This window comes from Myxocyprinus asiaticus, chromosome 36, assembly GCF_019703515.2.
Source record: "Myxocyprinus asiaticus isolate MX2 ecotype Aquarium Trade chromosome 36, UBuf_Myxa_2, whole genome shotgun sequence".
In the NCBI taxonomy this organism is placed as follows: domain Eukaryota; kingdom Metazoa; phylum Chordata; class Actinopteri; order Cypriniformes; family Catostomidae; genus Myxocyprinus; species Myxocyprinus asiaticus.
The window spans coordinates 31,603,679-31,626,683 of record NC_059379.1 but is presented as its reverse complement, the minus strand read 5'-3'; the positions used below and the strand labels follow the sequence as shown (position 1 = coordinate 31,626,683).

The following is a 23,005-nucleotide window of genomic DNA, read 5'->3' as shown; positions in this document are numbered from 1 at the left end:
TGGATGCTTTCTTACTTCACACCCTGATGCTTCTAATTTTCCTATTCTTTTTATTTGTGGCATACTTTAATCATGCAGGATGTATTATGCTTCTGTTCAGATTGGGCCTATGGCTAATGGGAATGTCATCTTAGAACTTTATCTCAAAATCTCCTTTTCTTGCTGTGAAATCATTTTATGTTGCATTTAAAGTTTGAAGCATAGTATAAGAAGTATAGAGACCCCAAAAAAGTATTTGGACACTTAAGCCACACTTAAAAATGCATGAATGCCATTGCATTATATAACAAAATATCAATATCATGCATTTATTTTAAATAAATATAGCACAATCCATTTGTTAAGCAAAACATTTCACAAAGAGAAGGTTATTTGGTCTTACTGTACATTACATTAAATTACATACATTATAAAACAGTAGATATATTGTTCACTTTATACATCCATTAAAATTAGCTTAACACCATTTGGTTAAAAGTAATTGCAAAAATTACAGAAAAGTGAAGTTAGTCCTGAGAAAAGCTCTAGCATAATTGTTTTGCAAATGACACTTGCTTGGATATTTTGTTCCTGAATTCAATGAAATGTTTAAGTTTGACTTGAGTCTCCAAATACTTTTTGATGCAACTGTATGTATGTATGCAATGTATGTGAGGACATCGATCGACAAACCAACAAGCATGTATTTAATTTTGACATCACTACTGGGGCATGCTGACAGGTTTCAGGCTTTAAAATTCAAATTCAAATCAAGGGAGACTGTAGCTCCATTCTTACTTTAGTTCTCATGTGATTAGTCATTGAGACCTCTGTCTGTGCCAGGGATGGTGTGATGTTATGACAAGTCTGGAATTAATGGTTTGTGCCAAATATCTGTGAATTTCAGCCACTGCAGACTGGTGCCCTTAATGGCTGAATGTTGGGAAAACTCTTTTCTCTCGCAGGTCACAATGCTTTAAGCCTCTTAAGACCATTATATGTTCAGTGCTTTGCAGATATTTTGTTGGAGTGCATGGGTGCCAGTGTTTTTTGCTTTTGTGTTGTGTTTTCTGAAGAAATAGAGTGTAGTATGTCAATGGTGTGATTTCATGATATGTATAAGCAAATAGTGTTCTACAGCTGAAATTGCTAGATAGTGTGCTGTACAACTCTTTAATGCAGTCTTGTATGTTTTTGTCTCTATCTGTCACATATCCTAATCATTAAGCTGGAGGACCTGGGGCCACAGGTAAAAAGCTTTATTTTATTCTCCACAACCAATTCTCAGAATGTGTCACATTAGTGTCATGCATTATTCAACTGTCATGAAGCTTCATGAATTACAGTGTAGTGGTTTTCTTTCTTTCTTACTTTCTTTTCAACTAAATTCAGTGCTGTTGTTCTGGTATTCCACCTCATTGTTTTTTTTATCTTTATCTTATACTGGTTATTTGGTTTTGTGAATACACAGAGGTGTGTTCATTTTATTATGTTTATTATCAGGAGTGTCTTGGTGCTTTTGATGAGCAGGAGACTCCTCCTGTTCCATTAATATTCCTCTTAAAGTTGATTTGTGTAATTTTATAATGGTATACTTTCTCCCATGGTTAGGGTTAGGTTAGGGTTAGGGTTAACCCAACCCTAAACCTAACCGCCAGTGGAGTAGAAATATCATTTTAGAGTGAAAATGCAACCTCCGAATCGCGCTCAACAATGTATTGTTGAACACTATTACTTTCTGGTTTCCATGGGACCAGAACCCGTATCTCACAGATCTGTAGCGGCACAGGGAAAGGTGAATGAATTCAAATGGATACAAAAATGTATCTTGAAGGATGGCACTTGTCAGTAAATCAGGAGAATGGGGTCCATTTCAAGGTACATGAACATTCGGAAGCAGCATGTAGATTTCCTGTCTTATTATGTTGAAAAGTGTAAAGACTGCGTCTCTGTGGCACTATAAAAGCAATGCTGTTTGTTTGTTGTTTGAGCATTCTGACCGGCGCAACGCATCAGCATTGGCTAAACCAATGAGATCATGAGAAAATGAGGTCATGATTAGAGTAGGATTAGAGATAGACTGCTATATATGACCATTATTTTTAACCGATATTCACACTTTTCCACCTAATCGGTTATCAGTTCTTTAATATCAGGTTTACCAATAAAGTTAGACACAAATATTTTAAGACTTAATTTACATGTTTTAATGTAAAAAAAATAAATAAGTGGGGGTGTTCAACATGAGAATATTGCAACTAATACTAGCTAAATTAATTCTTTGTAGACTGTGTGCAAAATTAATTTTGTAAAGCAGTTCACCTTTAGATGTTAATGATAAATGATTTAGATGTTATCATGTTTGAAAGCAGAAATACAACAAGAATAAAAAATTGGTTATGCATATCGGTTATCAACACTAAAACACAAAAATAATCAGTATCGTATTGGTTATTAAAAAATATCAGTTGATTTATAGGTAGGATTATTTGTTTGGTGGGGGGAGGGGATTCGGGAAACCTGTTTAAAAACAGTTTGGTGATGCTTGGGGCATAGACATTACACACTTCACCTTTAATTTTTTCAACTTTTTACAAGTAATCATGTACTTCAGTTGTACTTTCAGCTCTGTTTGTGTTCACTGTAAAGTCCTGTTCCATCATTACTGTTTGTGTAACGTTACCAAAGGCCAGCAAACCAGTTTGCTATGTTTGGTCGTCGTCTTTCCCCTCAAATTGTCACCACATTTATATTTTGGTTCCTTCCTTATCGTGTAACACTTGTCTTGGAGTTTTTAGCAGTTTTCCTTGGAGCACATTTAGTATTTAGAGAGGGAAAAGTGGTGTAGATTTTTCCATTGTGCTTTCTATAAACCAGTTTTCCACACCCTCTGCCTGCTTTGGTTTCTGTGGTGTACATGAAGGACATGGTGAATGGGATATGCACAACCTGATAGTAATATTAGTAAGAGATGGCAAAATAGCATGTTGGCTTGTACAAAAACATACAACTTTTACTCCCATAGAGAAAAATAAACAAACCAACAGACAATGTTATTACGATTTTTCCTTAGTTTAACACCTAACCTAAACCTAACCATAAAGTCTTACCCCTTACCTAAACCCAAAACCTAACCATGATATTTATAGGAAAGTCTCTGTTGTGTACCTCAAAAGATGGAGAAACACCAGGGTTTTGAACGAGCATTCTTACGATTACGTTCTTACAAAGTTTAACCCCTAACCCAAACCCCAAACTTAAACTTAGCCATAAAGTTTAACTCTTTATCCAAACCATGATTTTAATAGGAACATAGCGATATTTTACAATTTTCCCATCTTGTGCTTACTAATACGAGCTGTCATGACATAATGTTTGATATGCATTATTAGTACAAGTAAGGCAAAAGGGCTTTGTTTTCAGCTTTAGCAACAGGGCTTTCTGATGGTTATGAAGAAGTTCAACAACACTCAGACTGGAGCTTTGAAGACCATTGGAGGAGACAAGAGGAGGACGAGGACGTTCTAAAAAGCAGTTGGCCTGGACAACCAGTCCACTCCCATCATGGGCGGTCATCCGTTAGTCCAGACCGCACCAGGAGCCTGTCCCTGGAGAACGTGCCACCTGTGACTTTTTTGGTTCGCAGTGCTGCCCTAGAAGATCTGACAACTGTTGGGGAGAGAATCTTAGAACAAGAGGAAGCCCCTTACAACGAATGCCTTCAGGAAGAACTACCCTTGTACCGCAATGAGAGCCATGCTGAAGAACTGCTCCAAACTTGGACCAGTAGGGCTCAGACAGTTCCACTTGAACCTGTATATACACCCTCTGAAACCAAAGACAAGAGTTGTACAGAACCTCTTCCACATGGAGAAATGCAAACAAAAGGCACAGTGCGAGTACAAGTTGATAAGCACATGAACCACACAACAGATACTGCTGGTAACGAAGCTGGCGCGACTTTAGCAGTGGCCACTCATCCTTCTACGAACAGAATTGATTCTCCAAAAGCTGTCCACAGCTCCCCTGCAAGAAAATCCTTGGTGCCAGTGGCTCAGTTCAAAGGTCTGTGCAGTTGAGCTCACAGAATCCCAGTGCCGTGTCTCTTCTTTGGTTTGCCTCCACCTATGTTTTATAGAGCCGCTTAGCTATCTCTGTCTTTACAACGAACATCCTTCGAAATAACCGGCGCACTGCAGACAGCCATTTGTTGTCCTGCAATTGTTTGCCACAGCGTCCTTTTGGGGCACTCTGTCATTCTTTTGTTCCCTCTTGCAGCCTGTTTTTGCGCCAATTGACGAAATTCATGTTTGCTGGCCGTGTTTCCATGAGTTCAGTCTGGCATGTCTGTGTGCATGAGTGTGTTTGCATGTGTTCACAACATCATCAACTGGAGCAGCACTGCTTTAAAAGATCCCCTCACTTTCGTTTATAACTTTTCGCAAACTTTCTTTGCAGCATTGAGTTACTTAGAGCAGGAAAGTTCCAGTTGAAATTTGCAATTAAACAAACAAAAAAAAAAAACCTTTACAAAATTCTGATTCACTGTTAACATTCACATTGGTTTATCACTGTTCTTCACAGCTCAGTCCAAGACCAATGGTGATGCTGACAAGAGGGTGAGTCCTAATACCTAATTTGTAATCTATCTTTCTGTCTCTTCCACTTTCATAGGTTTTTTTTTTACCATTTAATTTGTTTTTACTCACTAAATGTACATTATGCAGTACTCATCCATACTTTTTTGCTCTTCATATAAAGACCCCAAAAAACCCCAGCAGCAAAGTCAGACCCTCCTCCCTAAAAACACCTTCCTTCATCCCGAAAAAGTCCCTGGCCTTCTTTAGTAGATCTCCATCAGTATCTGCCAGCAGTGCTGGGCAATCCAGGGCAAGAGTAAGTATAGCTGCTGAACCCTGCGTCCTGTCTCTTCTGTGGAGAGTGCTTTCATTTTGCACCGCCATAATACTGGCAGTATGCCCTGTTTCTGGTGTGATTACAGGGATATTTCACCCAAGAAATGAAAATTATGTCATTATTACTCACTCCCTAATGTTGTTCTAAACCTCAGATGAACCCCAGATGAATTTGTCTTCCGTAGAACACAAAAAAATAAATGAATAAATATTCTTCACACGGCTTTTTGCCATGTAAAGAAGGCGAATAGTGACTCTGTCAATCTCAAAGAAGGGCAAAAAACACTCATTTAATGTAGTTGCTACAATACTCAAATGGATTCGGGACACTATTTTCCATGTCTTCTGAAGCCATAAGTTCACTTTGCATGATGCACAAAGTTTTATTTGTTATTCACCCTGAAATTAGATAACTGATGATAGGTATGCATTGCCCAATTCAAATGCGCCAACTATGGTGCAGGCTGGATGTCAGTTACATCAAATCTCATCGGTTCTTGAGTGTCCCGTGACCAAACATCATGACGTCAAACCTGCGCTGTAGTCGCCAAATTGATTTGGATGCCGCATGGTGAGCTCATCAATGATTTGATTTGAGATGGAATAGCGACTTTCGGTCTGTTCTTTTTACAAAGTCATCGTATGGCTACCGAATTGTAGGTGCATTCAGAATATAGTGAGTCGTGTAGATTACTTCTACTCTGGTTTTATGTTTTGTTTTTTGGGTTTTTTTTTTTTTTGTCCTTTATGAAACTTGACACCCCAGAGTGATTATTCACTTTCATTATATAACAAAAAGCTATGTTAAGATTTTTTACATTTTTCCTTTTGTGTTCCATTGAAGAAAGTCAATGGGGTTTTGGGCTAAATGAGTGTAGGTAAAAAATGACAATTTTCATTTCTGTGTGAACTATCCCTTTAACAGTAGCTTTTCCTCTTACTCACTGACAAACACACCATTCACACAAAGTTCCCTGATTGGTTTAATTTTTTAGAGGTTTTGAAAGACAGCATTTTGTAAATTCAGCTGAAAACAGTGAGCACGATTTTAAAATATTTAGATTTCGTAACTTTAGCTGCACCTTTTTTGCTTCAGTCTTGCTTCATAGGGATGGGTTCATTATAATTATTAAAAGTGCTTCAAAAGTGCAGTAAGGCAAACGTGCAGTAGGCCTATAATTAAATTTCGTTTTATTTTATTTTATTTATTTTTTTCAACTATGGGCACTGTGGACTTTTAGAAAATATAAATCAAAAATCAAATCAAATCAGATCACTTTTATTGTCACACAACCATATACAAAATTTGTACAATATACAACCATATACAAGTGCAATAGTGTGTGAAATTCTTGGGTGCAGTTCCGAGCAACATAGCAGTCGTGACAGTGATGAGACATATACCAATTTACAATAAACTTCAGATTTACACAACACAATTTAAAATCGAATATACACATAATTACACTCAACACAATATACAAATAATAACATACTGTCAAACATATATTTCTGTCAAACATGTTTTCTAAATTTTAATTTTCATCTCAACTTATATTTTGTTTTACATTTTAAACACTTTTGAAAAGCAAACTTTTTATGCATCCTAAATGCATACTATTATGTAAAATTTTCACACTTGTGTAATTTGACGAAATCACAGCTTGAAGTGGGTGCAAAATGGTACTGACGCACAATAAAATATTATATTCTGTTCTTGAGTGATATTTATCTTGATTTTTCTTTGTTTTCTTCACACAACACATCTCAAGTATGGTAACCGAGTGCACTAACAGTGAAAAGAAAAAGGAAAAAAAAACTTTTTTAGTTGCAAAAATTGTTGGTCATGGTAGAAATGACGCCACAAATGATGGACAGTCGTATATTGTGTAAAAAGTAATATAAATCATTTTCACACAATAAACATTGAAAGGGTTTGTGTTTATTGCAGATTAGTGGTTTAAACAAGTTATAATTCATATTTTTATATTGGATTTTCATAGTTTAATATTGAAAGTCTAGGTGTGGGACAAGGCTATAACAATAAAATCTACACATTAAAGGTGTATATAAATAAATTAAGTCATGTTAAAAAGTTTGCAAGAGAGTTTTAATGTGACCTTCATTTATCAGAAGAAAAATAATGAAATCTGTTTAATAACAACCAACCCCTGAGACATAAAAGTGCCTGTAGCTGAAGAAACATCCTTACAGAAACTGACCATTAGCAAATAGTTTTGTGTGGCTTTCATGAGCCAGAATGGAATATAAGTATCTCTATTTCTTAAAATATATGTTTCTGTATATCTCTAGGCTCCTAATAGTGGTAGACCCCATGCTGCTGGTACGAAGATTCCTGCCATGACTGCGGTTGCCAAAAATGGAAAAGGTAAGAAAGATTACATATATATGATTACATTATATATATATATATATATATATATATAAAAGATATTCAATTATTATAGGTTCTTATATACCTGTGGGATCTTACATCTGCCTTGCAGAGCCACAATTCAGTAACAACACATTTTGTCAATATTAGGTTATGACTGAAATAAGGTCTCTTAGACCAGGGGTTCCCAAACTTTTTTTGTCAGCATTGACCTAAATGATTTACTTAAAGAACCCCCCAATTTTATGTCTTTGCATTTCATTTTACTTATTGTTATACTTTAATAAACCTTTAACACATTTATTGTTCTTCTCTTATAATATTTATAAATTTTATTTTATGTAATTCCTCATTGGCATTTCTATTTTACAAAAAAAACATTTAAATTTCTGTTTTAATTTCCCTGATAATTTTATAAGCGTATTCCATTCCATTTGTGTAACTACATTTGATATTTTGATATGATATAGTCAATATTTACATTTTCAATCAATAGAAATAATTTTTCATAGAATCAACAAATCCAGTGCTGTAGCAACCATTATAATCTTTGATATAACCATAAAACTTTGTATGATCTGTCCTATGACAGATGGGTTTGGCTCAACTATGCTCAGATTCAGAGAAAATTAAGTGAGTTATTGACATTTGGCTGAACAATTAAATAAATTTGGAAGCCATATTTCTTTCTATTTGTTTCAGTGTTGGTGCAGTTACTGCATTTTGTCTGTGTAGGGCAGACATATTTATGGGGTTCATCTATTATTTAAGAAGGATAAATGGAACATGAGATCATGAGATCACTGAGCCACTTCACTTTGATCACGTTCATGATCACTTTGTATGATATACAAACTATAATTACAGTATAGTTGTATTTCACTAAAAATCAAATCATTGATAAACTTTGCAAACATTGCTATATCAGATATGGCGGCAACACTGGTAACATCAAACCTATTTGGTTCTTGTGCATCTCGTGACCAACCATCATGACTTCATGCATAATCAGTGTAAGATTGTGCACTTATTGATGGACATGAAGTAATATAACCCTACATTGTACCCAGACTCTCCTAAGACCCCTGAGACCAGCGGGCACAATAGTCCTGCCACTCCCAAATCCCCTGCCAGCAAGGCTGTTGGTGGCAAGCCTCTCGCCGGCACAGGCAATGAAATCAAGAAGGTGGCAGTAATTCGCTCAACTCCTAAATCTCCAAAGAACCGTTCTCCTTCTTCACTGTCTACTGCGGCCCCCCTCCCTGACCTGAAGAACGTTCGCCCCAAAGTCGGCTCCACTGATAACCTGAAGTACCAGCCTGGAGGCGGCCAGGTAATTCACTTTGAGTTGATTCAGTTTGTGTTCTGTTTACATTTAATACAGATCCAGATTTACTGTAAATGAAAAAAAATTATACTACATCACTACAAGGCAAGTTAACCTATTCAGAGCATTCATTATGAATATCCACTGCGCTAAAAGTTGTCTAATATTTATATGTCAGTGTCTTTACATTTTGGTCCAATTTCATCAGCCAATGCAAATTCACCAGCCTACCACAAAATTGTCTCTATCTCTTCCCTACAAATACATTTTTTAAGTCAACTCCCTTACCAATGTTCTACCTTTCACAGGTACAAATTCTTGATCAGAAGGTGGACTTCAGTAATGTCCAGTCAAAGTGTGGCTCCAAAGCCAACCTAAAGCACGTACCAGGAGGTGGCAATGTGAGTAACGATAAAGTGAACTGAACACTAAAGTGCATTTGCCAGTGGCTATCAGATCATTACCAGTAAACTGGCACTGCTTGCCAAGTGTTGGCTATAGATTTCCAATTCTCAAAATTACAATGAAAATGAATTCATATATTATCTTGATAAGTGGTTCTCAACTGGTTTTGTTTCAGGACAGTGCTTTTATGTTGGAGATTTACATGGCGACCAATGCAGTACCAAACCCGTAACCCAATTTTAATATACAGTTGTGCTCAAAAGTTTGCATACCCTGGCACAAATTGTGAAATTTTGCCATTGATTTTGAAAATATGACTGATTATGCAAAAAACACTGTCTTTTATTTAAGGATAGTGATCATATGAAGCCATTTATTATCACATAGTTGTTTGGCTCCTTTTTAAATCATAACGATAACAGAAATCACCCAAATGGCCCTGATCAAAAGTTTACATACCCTTGAATGTTTGGCCTTGTTACAGACACACAAGGTGACACAAACAGGTTTAAATGGCAATTAAAGGTTAATTTCCCACAACTGTGGCTTTTTAAATTGCAATTAGTGTCTGCGTATAAATAGTCAGTGAGTTTGTTAGCTCTCACGTGGATGCACTGAGCAGGCTAGATACTGAGCCTTGGGGAGCAGAAAAGAACTGTCAAAAGACCTGTGTAACAAGGTAATGGAACTTTATAAAGATGGAAAAGGATATAAAAAATTATCCAAAGCCTTGAAAATGCCATTCAGTTCTGTTCAATCACTTATTAAGAAGTGGAAAATTCAGGGATCTCTTGATACCAAGCCAAGGTCAGGTAGACCAAGAAAGATTTCAGCCACAACTGCCAGAAGAATTGTTCGGGATACAAAGAAAAACCCACAGGTAACCTCAGGAGAAATACAGGCTGCTCTGGAAAAAGACGGTGTGGTTGTTTCAAGGAGCACAATACGATGATACTTGAACAAAAATGAGCTGCATGGTCGAGTTGCCAGAAAGAAGCCTTTACTGCACCAATGCCACAAAAAAGCCCGGTCACCTTGACACACCTCACAGCTTCTGGCACATTGTAATTTGGAGTGACGAGACCAAAATAGAGCTTTATGGCCACAACCATAAGCACTATGTTTGGAGAGGGGTCAACAAGGCCTATAGTGAAAAGAATACCACCTGTGAAGTATGGTGGTGGCTCACTGATGTTTTGGGGGTGTGTGAGCTCTAAAGGCACGGGGAATCTTGTGAAAATTGATGGCAAGATGAATGCAGCATGTTATCAGAAAATACTGGCAGACAATTTGCATTCTTCTGCATGAAAGCTGCGCATGGGACGCTCTTGGACTTTCCAGCACGACAATGACCCTAAGCACAAGGCCAAGTTGACCCTCCAGTGGTTACAGCAGAAAAAGGTGAAGGTTCTGGAGTGGTCATCACAGTCTCCTGACCTTAATATCATCGAGCCACTCTGGGGAGATTTCAAACGTGCCGTTCATGCAAGACAACCAAAGACTTTGCATGACCTGGAGGCATTTTGCCAAGACCAATGGGCAGCTATACCACCTGCAAGAATTTGGGGCCTCATAGACTACTTTTACAAAAGACTGCACGCTGTCATTGATGCTAAAGAGGGCAATACACAGTATTAAGAACTAAGGGTATGCAGACTTTTGAACAGGAGTCATTTCATTTTTTCTTTGTTGCCATGTTTTGTTTTATGATTGTGCCATTCTGTTATAACCTACAGTTGAATATGAATCCCATAAGAAATAAAAGAAATGTGTTTTGCCTGCTCACTCATGATTTCTTTAAAAATGGTACATATATTACCAATTCTCCAAGGGTATGCAAACTTTTGAGCACAACTGTAGTTTGGTTTGTGTTTTATTTTATCTTTTGTAGTTTTGGCCATGTTTTTCAAGCATGAGGGCATGTCACAACATGTCCATGTTTGCATCTGCCTAGTATGGCTAGCTTCTACCAAGAAAAAGATGAATTTGCTGCAAAATATGGTAGAGTTTGATTGGACATGCAGCCTTTGATGTCAACAACAGAATATATGGAAAGTGTTTTGTCCCCCCATTTGGACTTGATAAGCCCATTTATCCCTATCAGACTTCCTTATTTTTAGGTTTATAACACGCCTGTTGAGAACCACTGGTGTAGGAAATACTACAGTGATAATTTGCCCAAGAAAGGTTAATATCTAGTTCAGTGGTTCCCAACCCTGATCCTGGCTTAACTGAAACACCCAGTTCAGGGCGTGGAGTCTCTACCAACGAGCTAATTAGTTGAATCAAGTGTGTTTGATTAGGGAGATATCCAAAATGTGTAGTGTTGGGAGGCCTCCAGGAACAGGGTTGGGAACCACTGATCTAGTTGTTTAAGCAAATTAAACATATGTCATTCCAAAGTCTCTTTTGGGAAAGGACTGAAAAACTTTATAATATTGTGGCTTCAACCTTGATGAGAATCTGAAACATTTTTCAATTTAGATGCCTTCTAGTTTTCATGAATACTTCCCATAATTTGCTTCAAACAGATGCAAATTCTTGATCAGAAGATGGACTTTAGTAATGTCCAGTCTAAGTGTGGCTCCGAAGACAATATCAAGCACTCACCTGTAGGTGGCAGCGTGAGGTACTATGGGAAAGAAACACTATCCAGCCCCGGTTCACTCCTAAAATGACCATTATTCACTTATTCCTTACCAAAAATCTTTGACACACTGGTCCTTTCCCTACTGCTGAATGGCAGCCAAGACTAATCAAACTCAGAGTCCCGACCATCCCTAACTGACTCGAGATGTTCCTAAGATGTTCCTTATTTATGGTTGTCATTAGAAGTTAGAAATATAACTTCAGATCTAGATTCTCTCAGAAGCAGAGAAGTAGATTTCAGGTGTTCTGGTGTCTTCTCTATGTGGTCCTTTCTGATTTTGGCCTCACAGAAAAGATAATTGTCTCTCTTCCTCGACCTCTGCACTATTTCAGGTAAAGATTTTTGATCAGAAGGTGGACTTCACTAATGTCCAGTCAAAGTGTGGCTCCAAAGACAATATCAAACATGTACCGGGAGGTGGCAATGTGAGTAACTATGGGATGAACTCAACACCCTCAGTCTTGGTTCTTCCTGAAGTTATGACCATTTGTAGAAACCTTGTTAAAAATGGTCTCTCTCATTCAGTTTAGCAGGTCTTCCTGTCACACAGTCACCAACTACTTGTGCTTTTAGGTTGATAATGAAATCAAATATACTTAGATTCCTATATACTTAGATTCAGTCTTTTTTTTATTATTGTTTTCTAACTGAACAAACATGTAGTAGGTACAGCTGAAAATCAGAACCAAGTAATTGTCAGCGACCATGTTTACATGCACACAAATATTCTGGTATTAATGTAAGCGTCATGTAAATACATCAACCTTATTGCAAAAAAAAATAAAAAATAATAATTAAACCTATATTGTGTTGTTTTAGAAATCTAAATAAGAAAGCATGCATATTTGTGTATTAAGGCCTCGGTATACTTCATATGAAATTGAAGAATGAGCCTGTGTGACATTATTTTGAAATATTTTGAAATCATTTCGGTGGTTCGTAACAGCTCGCCAGCTTTCACGAAAACTTCGTACCAGCTGTTAAACACCTTCTCACTGCCACTGGTCCACGTCATCGGTAGGTGTGACCTGGAGCTCCACTTACCGACAGCTAATTCCCGTTGAGTCAGTTAAGATCAGTCAACATATACACACCGGCACGCAGAGTTACTTGTGAGCTGGTACAGATTTACCTACATCTGTACGATTCTTCGCGTAGAGACATTTTCCAAGAACATGTCATGCGATTTTTCTGTTTAATTAGTCTACAAAAGGAATCAATTCTACTCAAATACTCTTAAGTGCCCATTTACTCTGTTGTTTCATATGTGTCATCTGCAGCGAAAGCCATTCACACATCTGTCCAAAGTGAGATATGCCTCTTTTCATCATTCTTTTGTCTGTATTCTACACATTTATAATCTTCTATATAACCATCTTTGCAGTAGAATCAGTGTCATCATAAATTACAATAACAGAGTGTCACTGGTGCATATTATGGCCTTGTATAGCGTGTTAGCACCATGAATGCAGAATATAAACATGACAAGTTGCACATTATCTACTTTAAATTATCAAGTTGTTTAAACACCTTATTGTACTGATCTTGCGAATTCTACTCATAAAATAAGGCATATAGACATTGATAATACAATTTAATGTCATATTAGTTTGTTTTACATGTAGTCTAGTGTGTCCTCATATTTAAATGCTCCTCTAAATGCCTCCCCCAGCAGCATGGCCAGTGTCTGAATGTTCACAAACAGTATACCATTGCTTTCAAAAAGAAGCTGTTTTGAATTTCTTTTTGGCTCTGAGCGAAGAACGAAGAAGAACTTTGCAGTGAGTATACAGGGCTCTTTAATCAGAATTCTGTCATATTCTGATAATGTAAGCATCACGTAAACACATTAACCTGATTGCTAAAATCAGATTAATTAATTAGTTAATACATCATAATGGTGCCGAGGATGGCCGCCTAGATGTGGAGTGCTCCTGTTGTTTTGTTGTTTTTGTTTGTTTGTCCTGTGTTTAGTAATCTTTTTCCAGTCAGTTTTACCAGAGACAAACTGCTGAACATTCGACAGCTTATACCAGACAGTCTTTTCCTGGTTTTTTAATATTCAGACCTTTTGCTGGACATTTTAGTTAGAGGCGCGGCTTTGTTGTTCAGGAGATGCAGGCGAGGGAGACGAGCCGGTGCGCTGGTTAAACTCTGTCAGCGCGGCTTTCGAACAGCCCTGCCAAGCATTCATCTTGCGAATCTCCGCTCTCTTCCTAACAAAACAGATGAACTACATCTCCTCACCCGCACAAACAAGGACTTTTCAACCTCTGCTGCCTTGTGCTTCACAGAAACCTGGCTGAGTGAAGCCATTCCAGATAGCGCGTTACATCTGCCGGGCTTTCAGCTGTTCAGAGTGGATCGCATAGCGGAGTTAACAGGGAAAACGAGAGGCGGTGGAACATACTTTTACATCATTGAAAGTTGGTGTACAGACGTAACAACGTTAAAGAGGATGTGCTGTCCTAATTTGGAAGCGCTCTTTATTAACTGTAAGCCTTTCTACTCGCCATGGGAGTTTTCCTCGTTTATTCTGGTGAGTGTGTATATCGTGCCAAACGCGTGTGTGAACAGCGCTGCAACAGCTGGCTGATCAAATCACAGACACGGAACAACAATACCCAGAATCAGTTATTATTATTCTTGGGGATTTTAACAAAGAAAATCTCACACGTGAACAGCCCAAATACAAACAGCACATTACATGCCCCACCAGAGACAGGAACAATAAAGGATGCATATCGCTTTGTCCCTAGAGCAGCTTTGGGACTCTTTGATCACTGTCTGGTTCGTCTTCTTCCAACCTACATGCAGAAATTAAAATCAACCAAGCCAGTAGTAAGGACTGTAAAGAGATGGACCAATGAAGCAGAGCGGGAACTACAAGACTGTTTCGATTGCACGGATTGGAGTGTTTTTGAGGCTGCAGCCACCAACCTGGACGAGCTCACAGATACTGTTACATCATATATCAGTTTCTGTGAGGATATGTGCATTCCTACTAGGACTTATTTAAAGTTCAACAACGACAAACCGTGGTTTACAGCAGAGCTCAGGCAGCTTCATCAGGCCAAAGAGGATGCTTACAGGGGTGGGGATAAAGTCTTGTACAATCAGGCCAGGAACACACTGAACAAGGAAATCAGAGTGGCTAAAAGAAGATACTCTGAGAAGCTGAAAAACAAGTTTTCAGCTAACGACCCTGCATCAGTGTGGAGTGGCATGAAACAACTCACAAATTACAGGACTCCTACCCCCAACCCTGTGGTGGACCAACAACTGGCTGATGACCTGAATGTGTTCTACTGCAGATTTGAAAGTCCCAATCTTACATCCCACACCCACTCTGACCTTCACTTCACACAAACATCAACACCTCCTGCAACCCCCCTCCTCCCCCTCCTGCTACTCAACCTGCACTTAAGATCTGTGAAGATGATGTGAGCCGCGTCTTTCAGAAACAAAAGACGAGGAAGGCTTCAGGCCCAGATGGCGTCTCACCAGCGTGTCTTCGATCCTGTGCTAACCAGCTGGCCCCCATCTTCACACAGATCTTCAATAGATCACTGGAGCAGTGTGAAGTCCCATGCTGCTTCAAACGCTCAATCATTATTCCTGTCCCAAAGAAACCAAAATCACAAGACTTAATGACTACAGACCTGTTGCCCTGACATCTGTGGTCATGAAATCATTTGAGAGACTGGTGTTGGCCCACCTGAAGAACATCACTGGACCCTTTCTAGATCCCCTTCAATTTGCTTATCGAGCGAACAGGTCTGTGGATGATGTAGTCAACATGGGATTGTTCCATGGGACTTCCTTCGCCAGTTGAGGAAGTTCAACCTGCCACAGGCGCTGGTGATACAGTTCTACTCAGCAGTCATTGAGTCTGTCCTCTGCACTTCAATAACTGTCTGATTTGGTTCAGCTACAAAATCAGACATCAGAAGACTACAAAGGACAGTTCGGACTGCTGAGAGGATTATTGGTTGCCCCCTGCCCCCCCTTCAAGAACTATACACTTCCAGAGTGAGGAAAAAGGCTGGAAAAAATCACTCTGGATCCCACTTACCCTGCCCATTACCTTTTTGAACTGTTGCCTTGAGCTCTGAGCACCAGAACCGTCAGGCACAGGAACAGTTTTTTCCCTCAGGCTATCCATCTCATGAACAGTTAAATTGCCTCATTGAGAAATAACTATGTGCAATACACAGTTTAGTCTTTTTTATATTTATCCAACACATCCAACCTCTTCTGCCATTTCATTCCTGTGGGAGAAAAACAAAACAAAAACATTTGCACTGTACATAACAGATTTGTATTAGATTGCACTACGTATGTGTATGTGTGTATGTATGTATGTGTATAACTATTTTCTATTTTTTATTATTATCTATGTCTTGCTGCTGTTTTTGTATTGTTTTTGTATTGTTGTACACTGGAAGCTCCTGTCACCAAAACAAATTCCTTGTATGTGTAAGCATACTTGGCAATAAAGCTGATTCTGATTCTGAATCTGATTAAGCCACTGTTCTATCTTTTTTAGAAATCTAATAAGAAACATGCATTTTATTTATTAATCAGAATTTTGAATGATGTAAACACCGTATTCTGAATATCCGCTATAACTGAACTTTCATTTACACTGTATCTGTGCATGTCCAAAAGGTAATTCTGGGTGTTATACCATACAGATAGTTGTGATTTGAAACACCATGGTCTACATTTGTAAGTCGCATTACATACATTTTGCCATTGTAAGGCAAGGTATTTTCAGCAGAGGATAGCAGGATAAGTACATGAATGATTTAGATATGCTGACTACATGTATACAGGAATATTCCAATAGCTTTGGCGCATATAAACGGTCTTAACCAGAATGTGGACTTTAATCGAAAAATGATGTGCATGTAAAAATGGTCAGTGAATTAGTGAAAATGTGTCAAAAACTTTTTTGCTTTTCCAGGCAAAAATTCTTGACTTTAGTAATGTTCAGTCAAAGTGTGGCTCCAAAGACAAAATCAAACGTGTACCGGGAGGTGGCAATGTGAGTAACTATGGGATGAAATCAACACCCTCAGTCTTGGTTCTTCCTGAAGTTATGACCATTTGTGGAAACCTTGGGACTATTAATTCAGACACCCCATTCCACCTACACTTCAACAGTTCATTTTTATGTTCTAAAAGGCCTTGCCTGATGATGAACTGTGAGAGGACCTTTCTACTGGTTCCTCTCTGGGTTCCTCTTTGGTCCCTAATGGCAGATAACTCCCATTCCCCAAACTGTTTACTCTTTCAGGTGCAAATTCTTGATCAGAAGTTGAACTTAAGTAGCGTGCAGTCTAGGTGTGGTTCCAAAGATAATATCAAACATGTACCTGGAGGTGGCAAAGTGAGTAAACACGGGATTATATGTTGGGTTTGTTGTTATTTTAACCAATACTCATACTAACAAGACCTTAAAGAATACTTTACCCAAAATACACAAAAATGAAAATTCTGTCATCATCATTCATCGGAAGAAAGTCATACAAGTTTTACAGGAACAGCACAAGGGTGAGTAAATGATGACTGACTTTTCGTTTTTGGGTGATCAATCCCTTTAACAGTAATGTTTTAGTGTGCAACCCTGTAGTCTTTGCTGTTTTTGTGGTGGTCAGGTTATAAACATTCATGTTGTTATGCATATTTTAGTGAATTGTTCAACCCCAATGTGCATGATGTCTGTACTAGTATTTCACATCATGTAAGCCCTAACTTCCCAAATCCCCCTAGAACTTCAGTCCATTTTGAACATCAAACCATTTATCACAATTGTCATTTCTCTTAATATACCATTGATAAGAAGTGATACATGCATTTTATACCATTTACAATCAGGGGAACTAGAATACCCTTAACTGACCTTGAGCAAGCTTTGGAAATGCACTATATAAATTAAATATGTTGTAATAATAATAATTACTATTATTAATAATTCATTACTATTAATAAATACTATATAAATTATACGTATTGCCATTATTATTATTATAACTGTTAAAAACAAAAAGCTCCCACGCTCGATCTGTGTTAAATGTAATACACTTTCCATGTAATTAGAAGGCTTTGATTTTGCTTGTATGGTTTGAGAAAGCCACGTTCCTTTACAAAAAACAAATGATCAGACCTCCGCTATAATATTTTAACCATGTATGCCAGCTGCCCTGTCATTAAGGATATTAAGTACACTCACTAAAGTACCAGCGAGTTTCCTGCTATAATCCAGAGATCCTAAAGCACCGAAGCTGAGTTGCTGTCCTCAGCACAGAGGGGACTTGTTATACCACTTTGGTCAGCCGAGTGTGCCTTTGTGGTGAGCAGTTGGCTGGAGCTGAGAGCTGACCTCACCCTGAAGAAACGGAGGTCTTTTCATTCTGAAAAAAAAAAAAAAAAAACTCAACAGCTGTGGCTATGAGATCATTGGATCTATTTTGGGAGCAGGGATGGTACGCAATTGTACTGTTTTGATGTTGTGTCCTTAATCCATAGTCTTAAAAATATCCGAAAAAGTGATAAAATTGTTTAGAATCGATGAGCACTTAAAGACTCTATGATATCAAAATGGGAGTTTTGTTGCTTTTAGTCCATGTCTATTATCAACTTTAACTCCTCCTAGAGCTTTCAAGCTATATCCACCAAACTTGGTACAGACCTTCAGACTGTTCAGATTTTAAAGGTTTAGTTCACACAAAAATGAAAATTCTCTCATAATTTACTCACCCTCATGCCATCCCAGATGTGTATGACTTTGTTTCTTTTTCAGAACACAAATGAAGATTTTTGTAAGAATATTTCAGCTCTGTTGGTCCATAAAATGTAACTGAATGGGTGCCAAATTTTTGAAGCTCCAAAAAGCCCATATTGCCATCATAAAAGTAATCCATACGACTCCAGAGAAATGACACGTGATATTCGAAAAAATATGGAAGCGCAGTGTTGTTTACAACAGAGGAGCATAGACATTCATACATAGATGCCTCATTCGGCTGGTTTGGATATGTCAACTGTGGCGCCATCTTGGAACGGTCAACAAGGAGAGCTATTTGAATCAGTTTGAATGCAGGTGAATGGAGGAAATGCCTCAGACTGAGCTCCTTGCTCAGACCGCTGCATAAAATGCTTTTGTGTGAAAACAGTATCGTGGTCCATAGAAACAGCTGCTAATAAGGTATCTACATATGAATATCTATGCAGAGGAGGCTTACACGCTTACGCCACACGAGAGGCAGTTTGAACTCCACCCTCGTCAACGAGCTGGCCGGTGAACATTTTTAGTAAGAAAAATTGTAAATATTTATCTATTCCTTACACACACCTAAAATTTCGCTTCAGAAGACATTAATTAGACCACTGAAATTGTATGGACTATTTTTATGATGGCTATATGTACATTTTGGGGATTAAAAAATTTGGCACCAATTTAGTTGCATTGTATGGACCTACAGAGCTGAAATATTCTAAAAATATTATTTTGTGTTCTGCAGAAGAAAGAAAGTCATTCACATTTGGGATGGCATGAGGGTGAGTAAATCATGAGTGAATTTTCATTTTTGGGTGAACTATCCCTTTAAGTTTGAAACCTCTGTTTTCAGTTTCCTAAAGTCATTGTTTTCCAAAGTAAGCAGTTATGGAGAGCATTTTCTAAATGCTTAATTTTTCGTGGAGGAAAACACTGTTTTATTGTGTACGTGAGACGTAAACGAGGAAAACGCTGTTTTATTGTGTATGTGAGACGTAAACATAGAAAATGTAATGCCTTTTCCAATGAAAACGTATTAGCATGGATGTTGCCTTTGTGTGCTATTGCTTTTCTAACAGATTGGAATTACAGTTTTCTTGTACAATTACAATCCTGTAACCAGTTGCCTAAATGAGTATTAACTAGTTTCTTTGGCTTGTGTAGGTCCAAATCCTCCACAAAAAGATTGACCTGAGCAACGTGCAGTCAAAGTGCGGATCAAAAGACAACATTCGCCACAAACCAGGTAACCGTGCACATCCATTAAATCCATTTCAGACTTTACAGGTGCATCTCAATAAATTAGAATGTCGTGGAAAAGTTCATTTATTTCAGTAATTCAACTCAAATTGTGAAACTCGTGTATTAAATATATTCAGTGCACACAGACTGAAGTAGTTTAAGTCTTTGGTTCTTTTAATTGTGATGATTTTGGCTCACATTTAACAAAAACCCACCAATTCACTATCTCAAAAAATTAGAATACATCATAAGACCAATAAAAAAAACATTTTTAGTGAATTGTTGGCCTTCTGGAAAGTATGTTCCTTTACTGTCTATGTACTCAATACTTGGTAGGGGCTCCTTTTGCTTTAATTACTGCCTCAATTCGGCGTGGTATGGAGGTGATCAGTTTGTGGCACTGCTGAGGTGGTATGGAAGCCCAGGTTTCTTTGACAGTGGCCTTCAGCTCATCTGCATTTTTTGGTCTCTTGTTTCTCATTTTCCTCTTGACAATACCCCATAGATTCTCTATGGGGTTCAGGTCTGGTGAGTTTGCTGGCCAGTCAAGCACACCAACACCATGGTAATTTAACCAACTTTTGGTGCTTTTGGCAGTGTGGGCAGGTGCCAAATCCTGCTGGAAAATGAAATCAGCATCTTTAAAAAGCTGGTCAGCAGAAGGAAGCATGAAGTGCTCCAAAATTTCTTGGTAAACGGGTGCAGTGACTTTGGTTTTCAAAAAACACAATGGACCAACACCAGCAGATGACACTGCACCCCAAATCATCACAGACTGTGGAAACTTAACACTGGACTTCAAGCAACTTGGGCTATGAGCTTCTCCACCCTTCCTCCAGACTCTAGGACCTTGGTTTCCAAATGAAATACAAAACTTGCTCTCATCTGAAAAGAGGACTTTGGAACACTGGGCAACAGTCCAGTTCTTCTTCTCCTTAGCCCAGGTAAGACGCCTCTGACGTTGTCTGTGGTTCAGGAGTGGCTTAACAAGAGGAATACGACAACTGTAGCCAAATTCCTTGACATGTCTGTGTGTGGTGGCTCTTGATGCCTTGACCCCAGCCTCAGTCCATTCCTTGTGAAGTTCACCCAAATTCTTGAATCGATTTTGCTTGACAATCATAAGGCTGCGGTTCTCTTGGTTGGTTGTGCATCTTTTTCTTCCACACTTTTTCCTTCCACTCAACTTTCTGTTAACATGCTTGGATACAGCACTCTGTGAACAGCCAGCTTCTTTGGCAATGAATGTTTGTGGCTTACCCTCCTTGTGAAGGGTGTCAATGATTGTCTTCTGGACAACTGTCAGATCAGCAGTCTTCCCCATGATTGTGTAGCCTAGTGAACCAAACTGAGAGACCATTTTGAAGGCTCAGGAAACCTTTGCAGGTGTTTTGAGTTGATTAGCTGATTGGCATGTCACCATATTCTAATTTTTTGAGATAGTGAATTGGTGGGTTTTTGTTAAATGTGAGCCAAAATCATCACAATTAAAAGAACCAAAGACTTAAACTACTTCAGTCTGTGTGCACTGAATTTATTTAATACACGAGTTTCACAATTTGAGTTGAATTACTGAAATAAATGAACTTTTCCACAACATTCTAATTTATTGAGATGCACCTGTATATTCCAAAGAAAAAAAATACATTGCTCAAGTTGTGGCTGAAGTCACATTTTGAATGCCTGTAAATAATCATCCGTTTAGTCATGAGAAATGTAACCTGCCTTTTCAAGGTGGAGGAAACATTGAGATCAGGTCAGAGAAGCTTGATTTCAAGGCTCAGTCAAAGGTCGGCTCACTGGACAACATCAAACATGTGGCTGGAGGAGGCGCCAGGAGGGTAAGCCAAAAAAAACATGACTTCAGCTGATGCAAAATCATTTATTCGTCACTTCTGCTGTTCTCACCACACCCAAAAGATAAAGCTAAAAGTTTATAAATCATTATCATTTTAAAACTATGTCAGTGTAAATCTGTCTCAAGTCCACTGGGTTTACATAGGTAATTTTGCTGGTTACTGTTTGGAATAGCCTTTGCATTTGGAAATGTTGCCTAGGTTGGCAAAGAGTTCATAAATGCATGTTGACATCCATGCAACACACAAATAACAGATAGAAAAAAAATCACCTTCCCCTTTACCTCTTTCAACCATTTTCTTCCTGGCACTACTTTCTTTTTGCTACTTTTATCTCCATCTGCTATGTTTACTTCATTCTGCAAAATTCTCCACAATCAATTGACCCCATTATTCTATTATCATCTGATATATTCATATAAACTCATACACTGCAAACTACAAATTTACTGCATGCATTTATTTCCTACACAACTACACCTGACTAATATTGTGTAGGCCCCCCTCATGCTGCCAAAACAGTGCCAACCCGCATCTCAGAATAGCATTCTGAGATTATATTCTTCTCTGCACAATTGTACAGAGTGGTTATCTGAGTTACCGTAGACTTTGTCAGTTCGAACCAGTCTGGCCATTCTCATCAACAAGGCATTTATGTCCACAGAACTGCCACTCACTAGATGTTTTTTGTTTTTGGCACCATTCGGACTACATTCTAGGGAAAATCCCAGAAGATCAGCAGTTACAGAAATACTCAAACCAGCCCGTCTGGCACCAACAATCATCCATGCGATTATCTAATCAGCCAATCATGTGGCTGCAGTGCATAAAATCATGCAGATATGGGTCAAGAGCTTCAGTTAATGTTCACATCTACCATCAGAATGGGGAAAAAAATTGCTCTCAGTGATTTGGACCGTGGCATGATTGTTGGTGCCAGATGGACTGGTTTGAGTGTTTCTGTAACTGCTGATCTCCTGGGATTTTCACGCACAACAGTCTCTAGAATTTACTCAGAATGGTGCAAAAAACAAAAAACATCCATTGAGCAGCAGTTCTGTGGCTGGAAATGCCTTGTTGAAAAGAGAGGTCAACAGAGAATGGCCAGACTGGTTCGAATTGACAAAGTCTACGGTAACTCAAATATCCGTTCTGTACAGTTGTGGTGAGAACAATACATTGCGTGGATTGGTGCTGATTTGGTGGCACGAGGGGGACCTACACAATATTAGGCAGGTGGTATTAATGTTGTGGCTGATCGGTGTATAACTATCCCTTAAGGTGAAGTGTGTAATTTCTGCACTACTAGTGGCGGCAAACAGAATTGGACAAATATTAGCTGTTTTCAAACAGGTTTCTCGATCACTCTTTGCATCTGCAGAAAGTCCTGCCCCAAAGTTACACCACTGGTTGAGTCAGCGTTGCTCTGTCAGGCTGATTGGGTTTCAAAA

The 23,005-nt window shown here is 38.4% G+C and overlaps 1 protein-coding gene across 1 annotated transcript in view; it reads left to right on the top strand.

Moving 5' to 3' along the window:
• LOC127427397 (microtubule-associated protein tau-like) overlaps nt 1-23,005 on the top strand; it is a 63,941-nt gene that overhangs the window by 27,274 nt on the left and 13,662 nt on the right. Inside the window, exons 4-11 of the mRNA XM_051674992.1 lie at nt 1,208-1,228; nt 4,564-4,598; nt 7,209-7,284; nt 8,361-8,623; nt 8,926-9,018; nt 16,975-17,067; nt 19,621-19,702; nt 21,433-21,539. Coding sequence (XP_051530952.1) covers nt 1,208-1,228; nt 4,564-4,598; nt 7,209-7,284; nt 8,361-8,623; nt 8,926-9,018; nt 16,975-17,067; nt 19,621-19,702; nt 21,433-21,539 — 770 coding nt within the window. The remainder of the gene's footprint in view (nt 1-1,207; nt 1,229-4,563; nt 4,599-7,208; nt 7,285-8,360; nt 8,624-8,925; nt 9,019-16,974; nt 17,068-19,620; nt 19,703-21,432; nt 21,540-23,005) is intronic.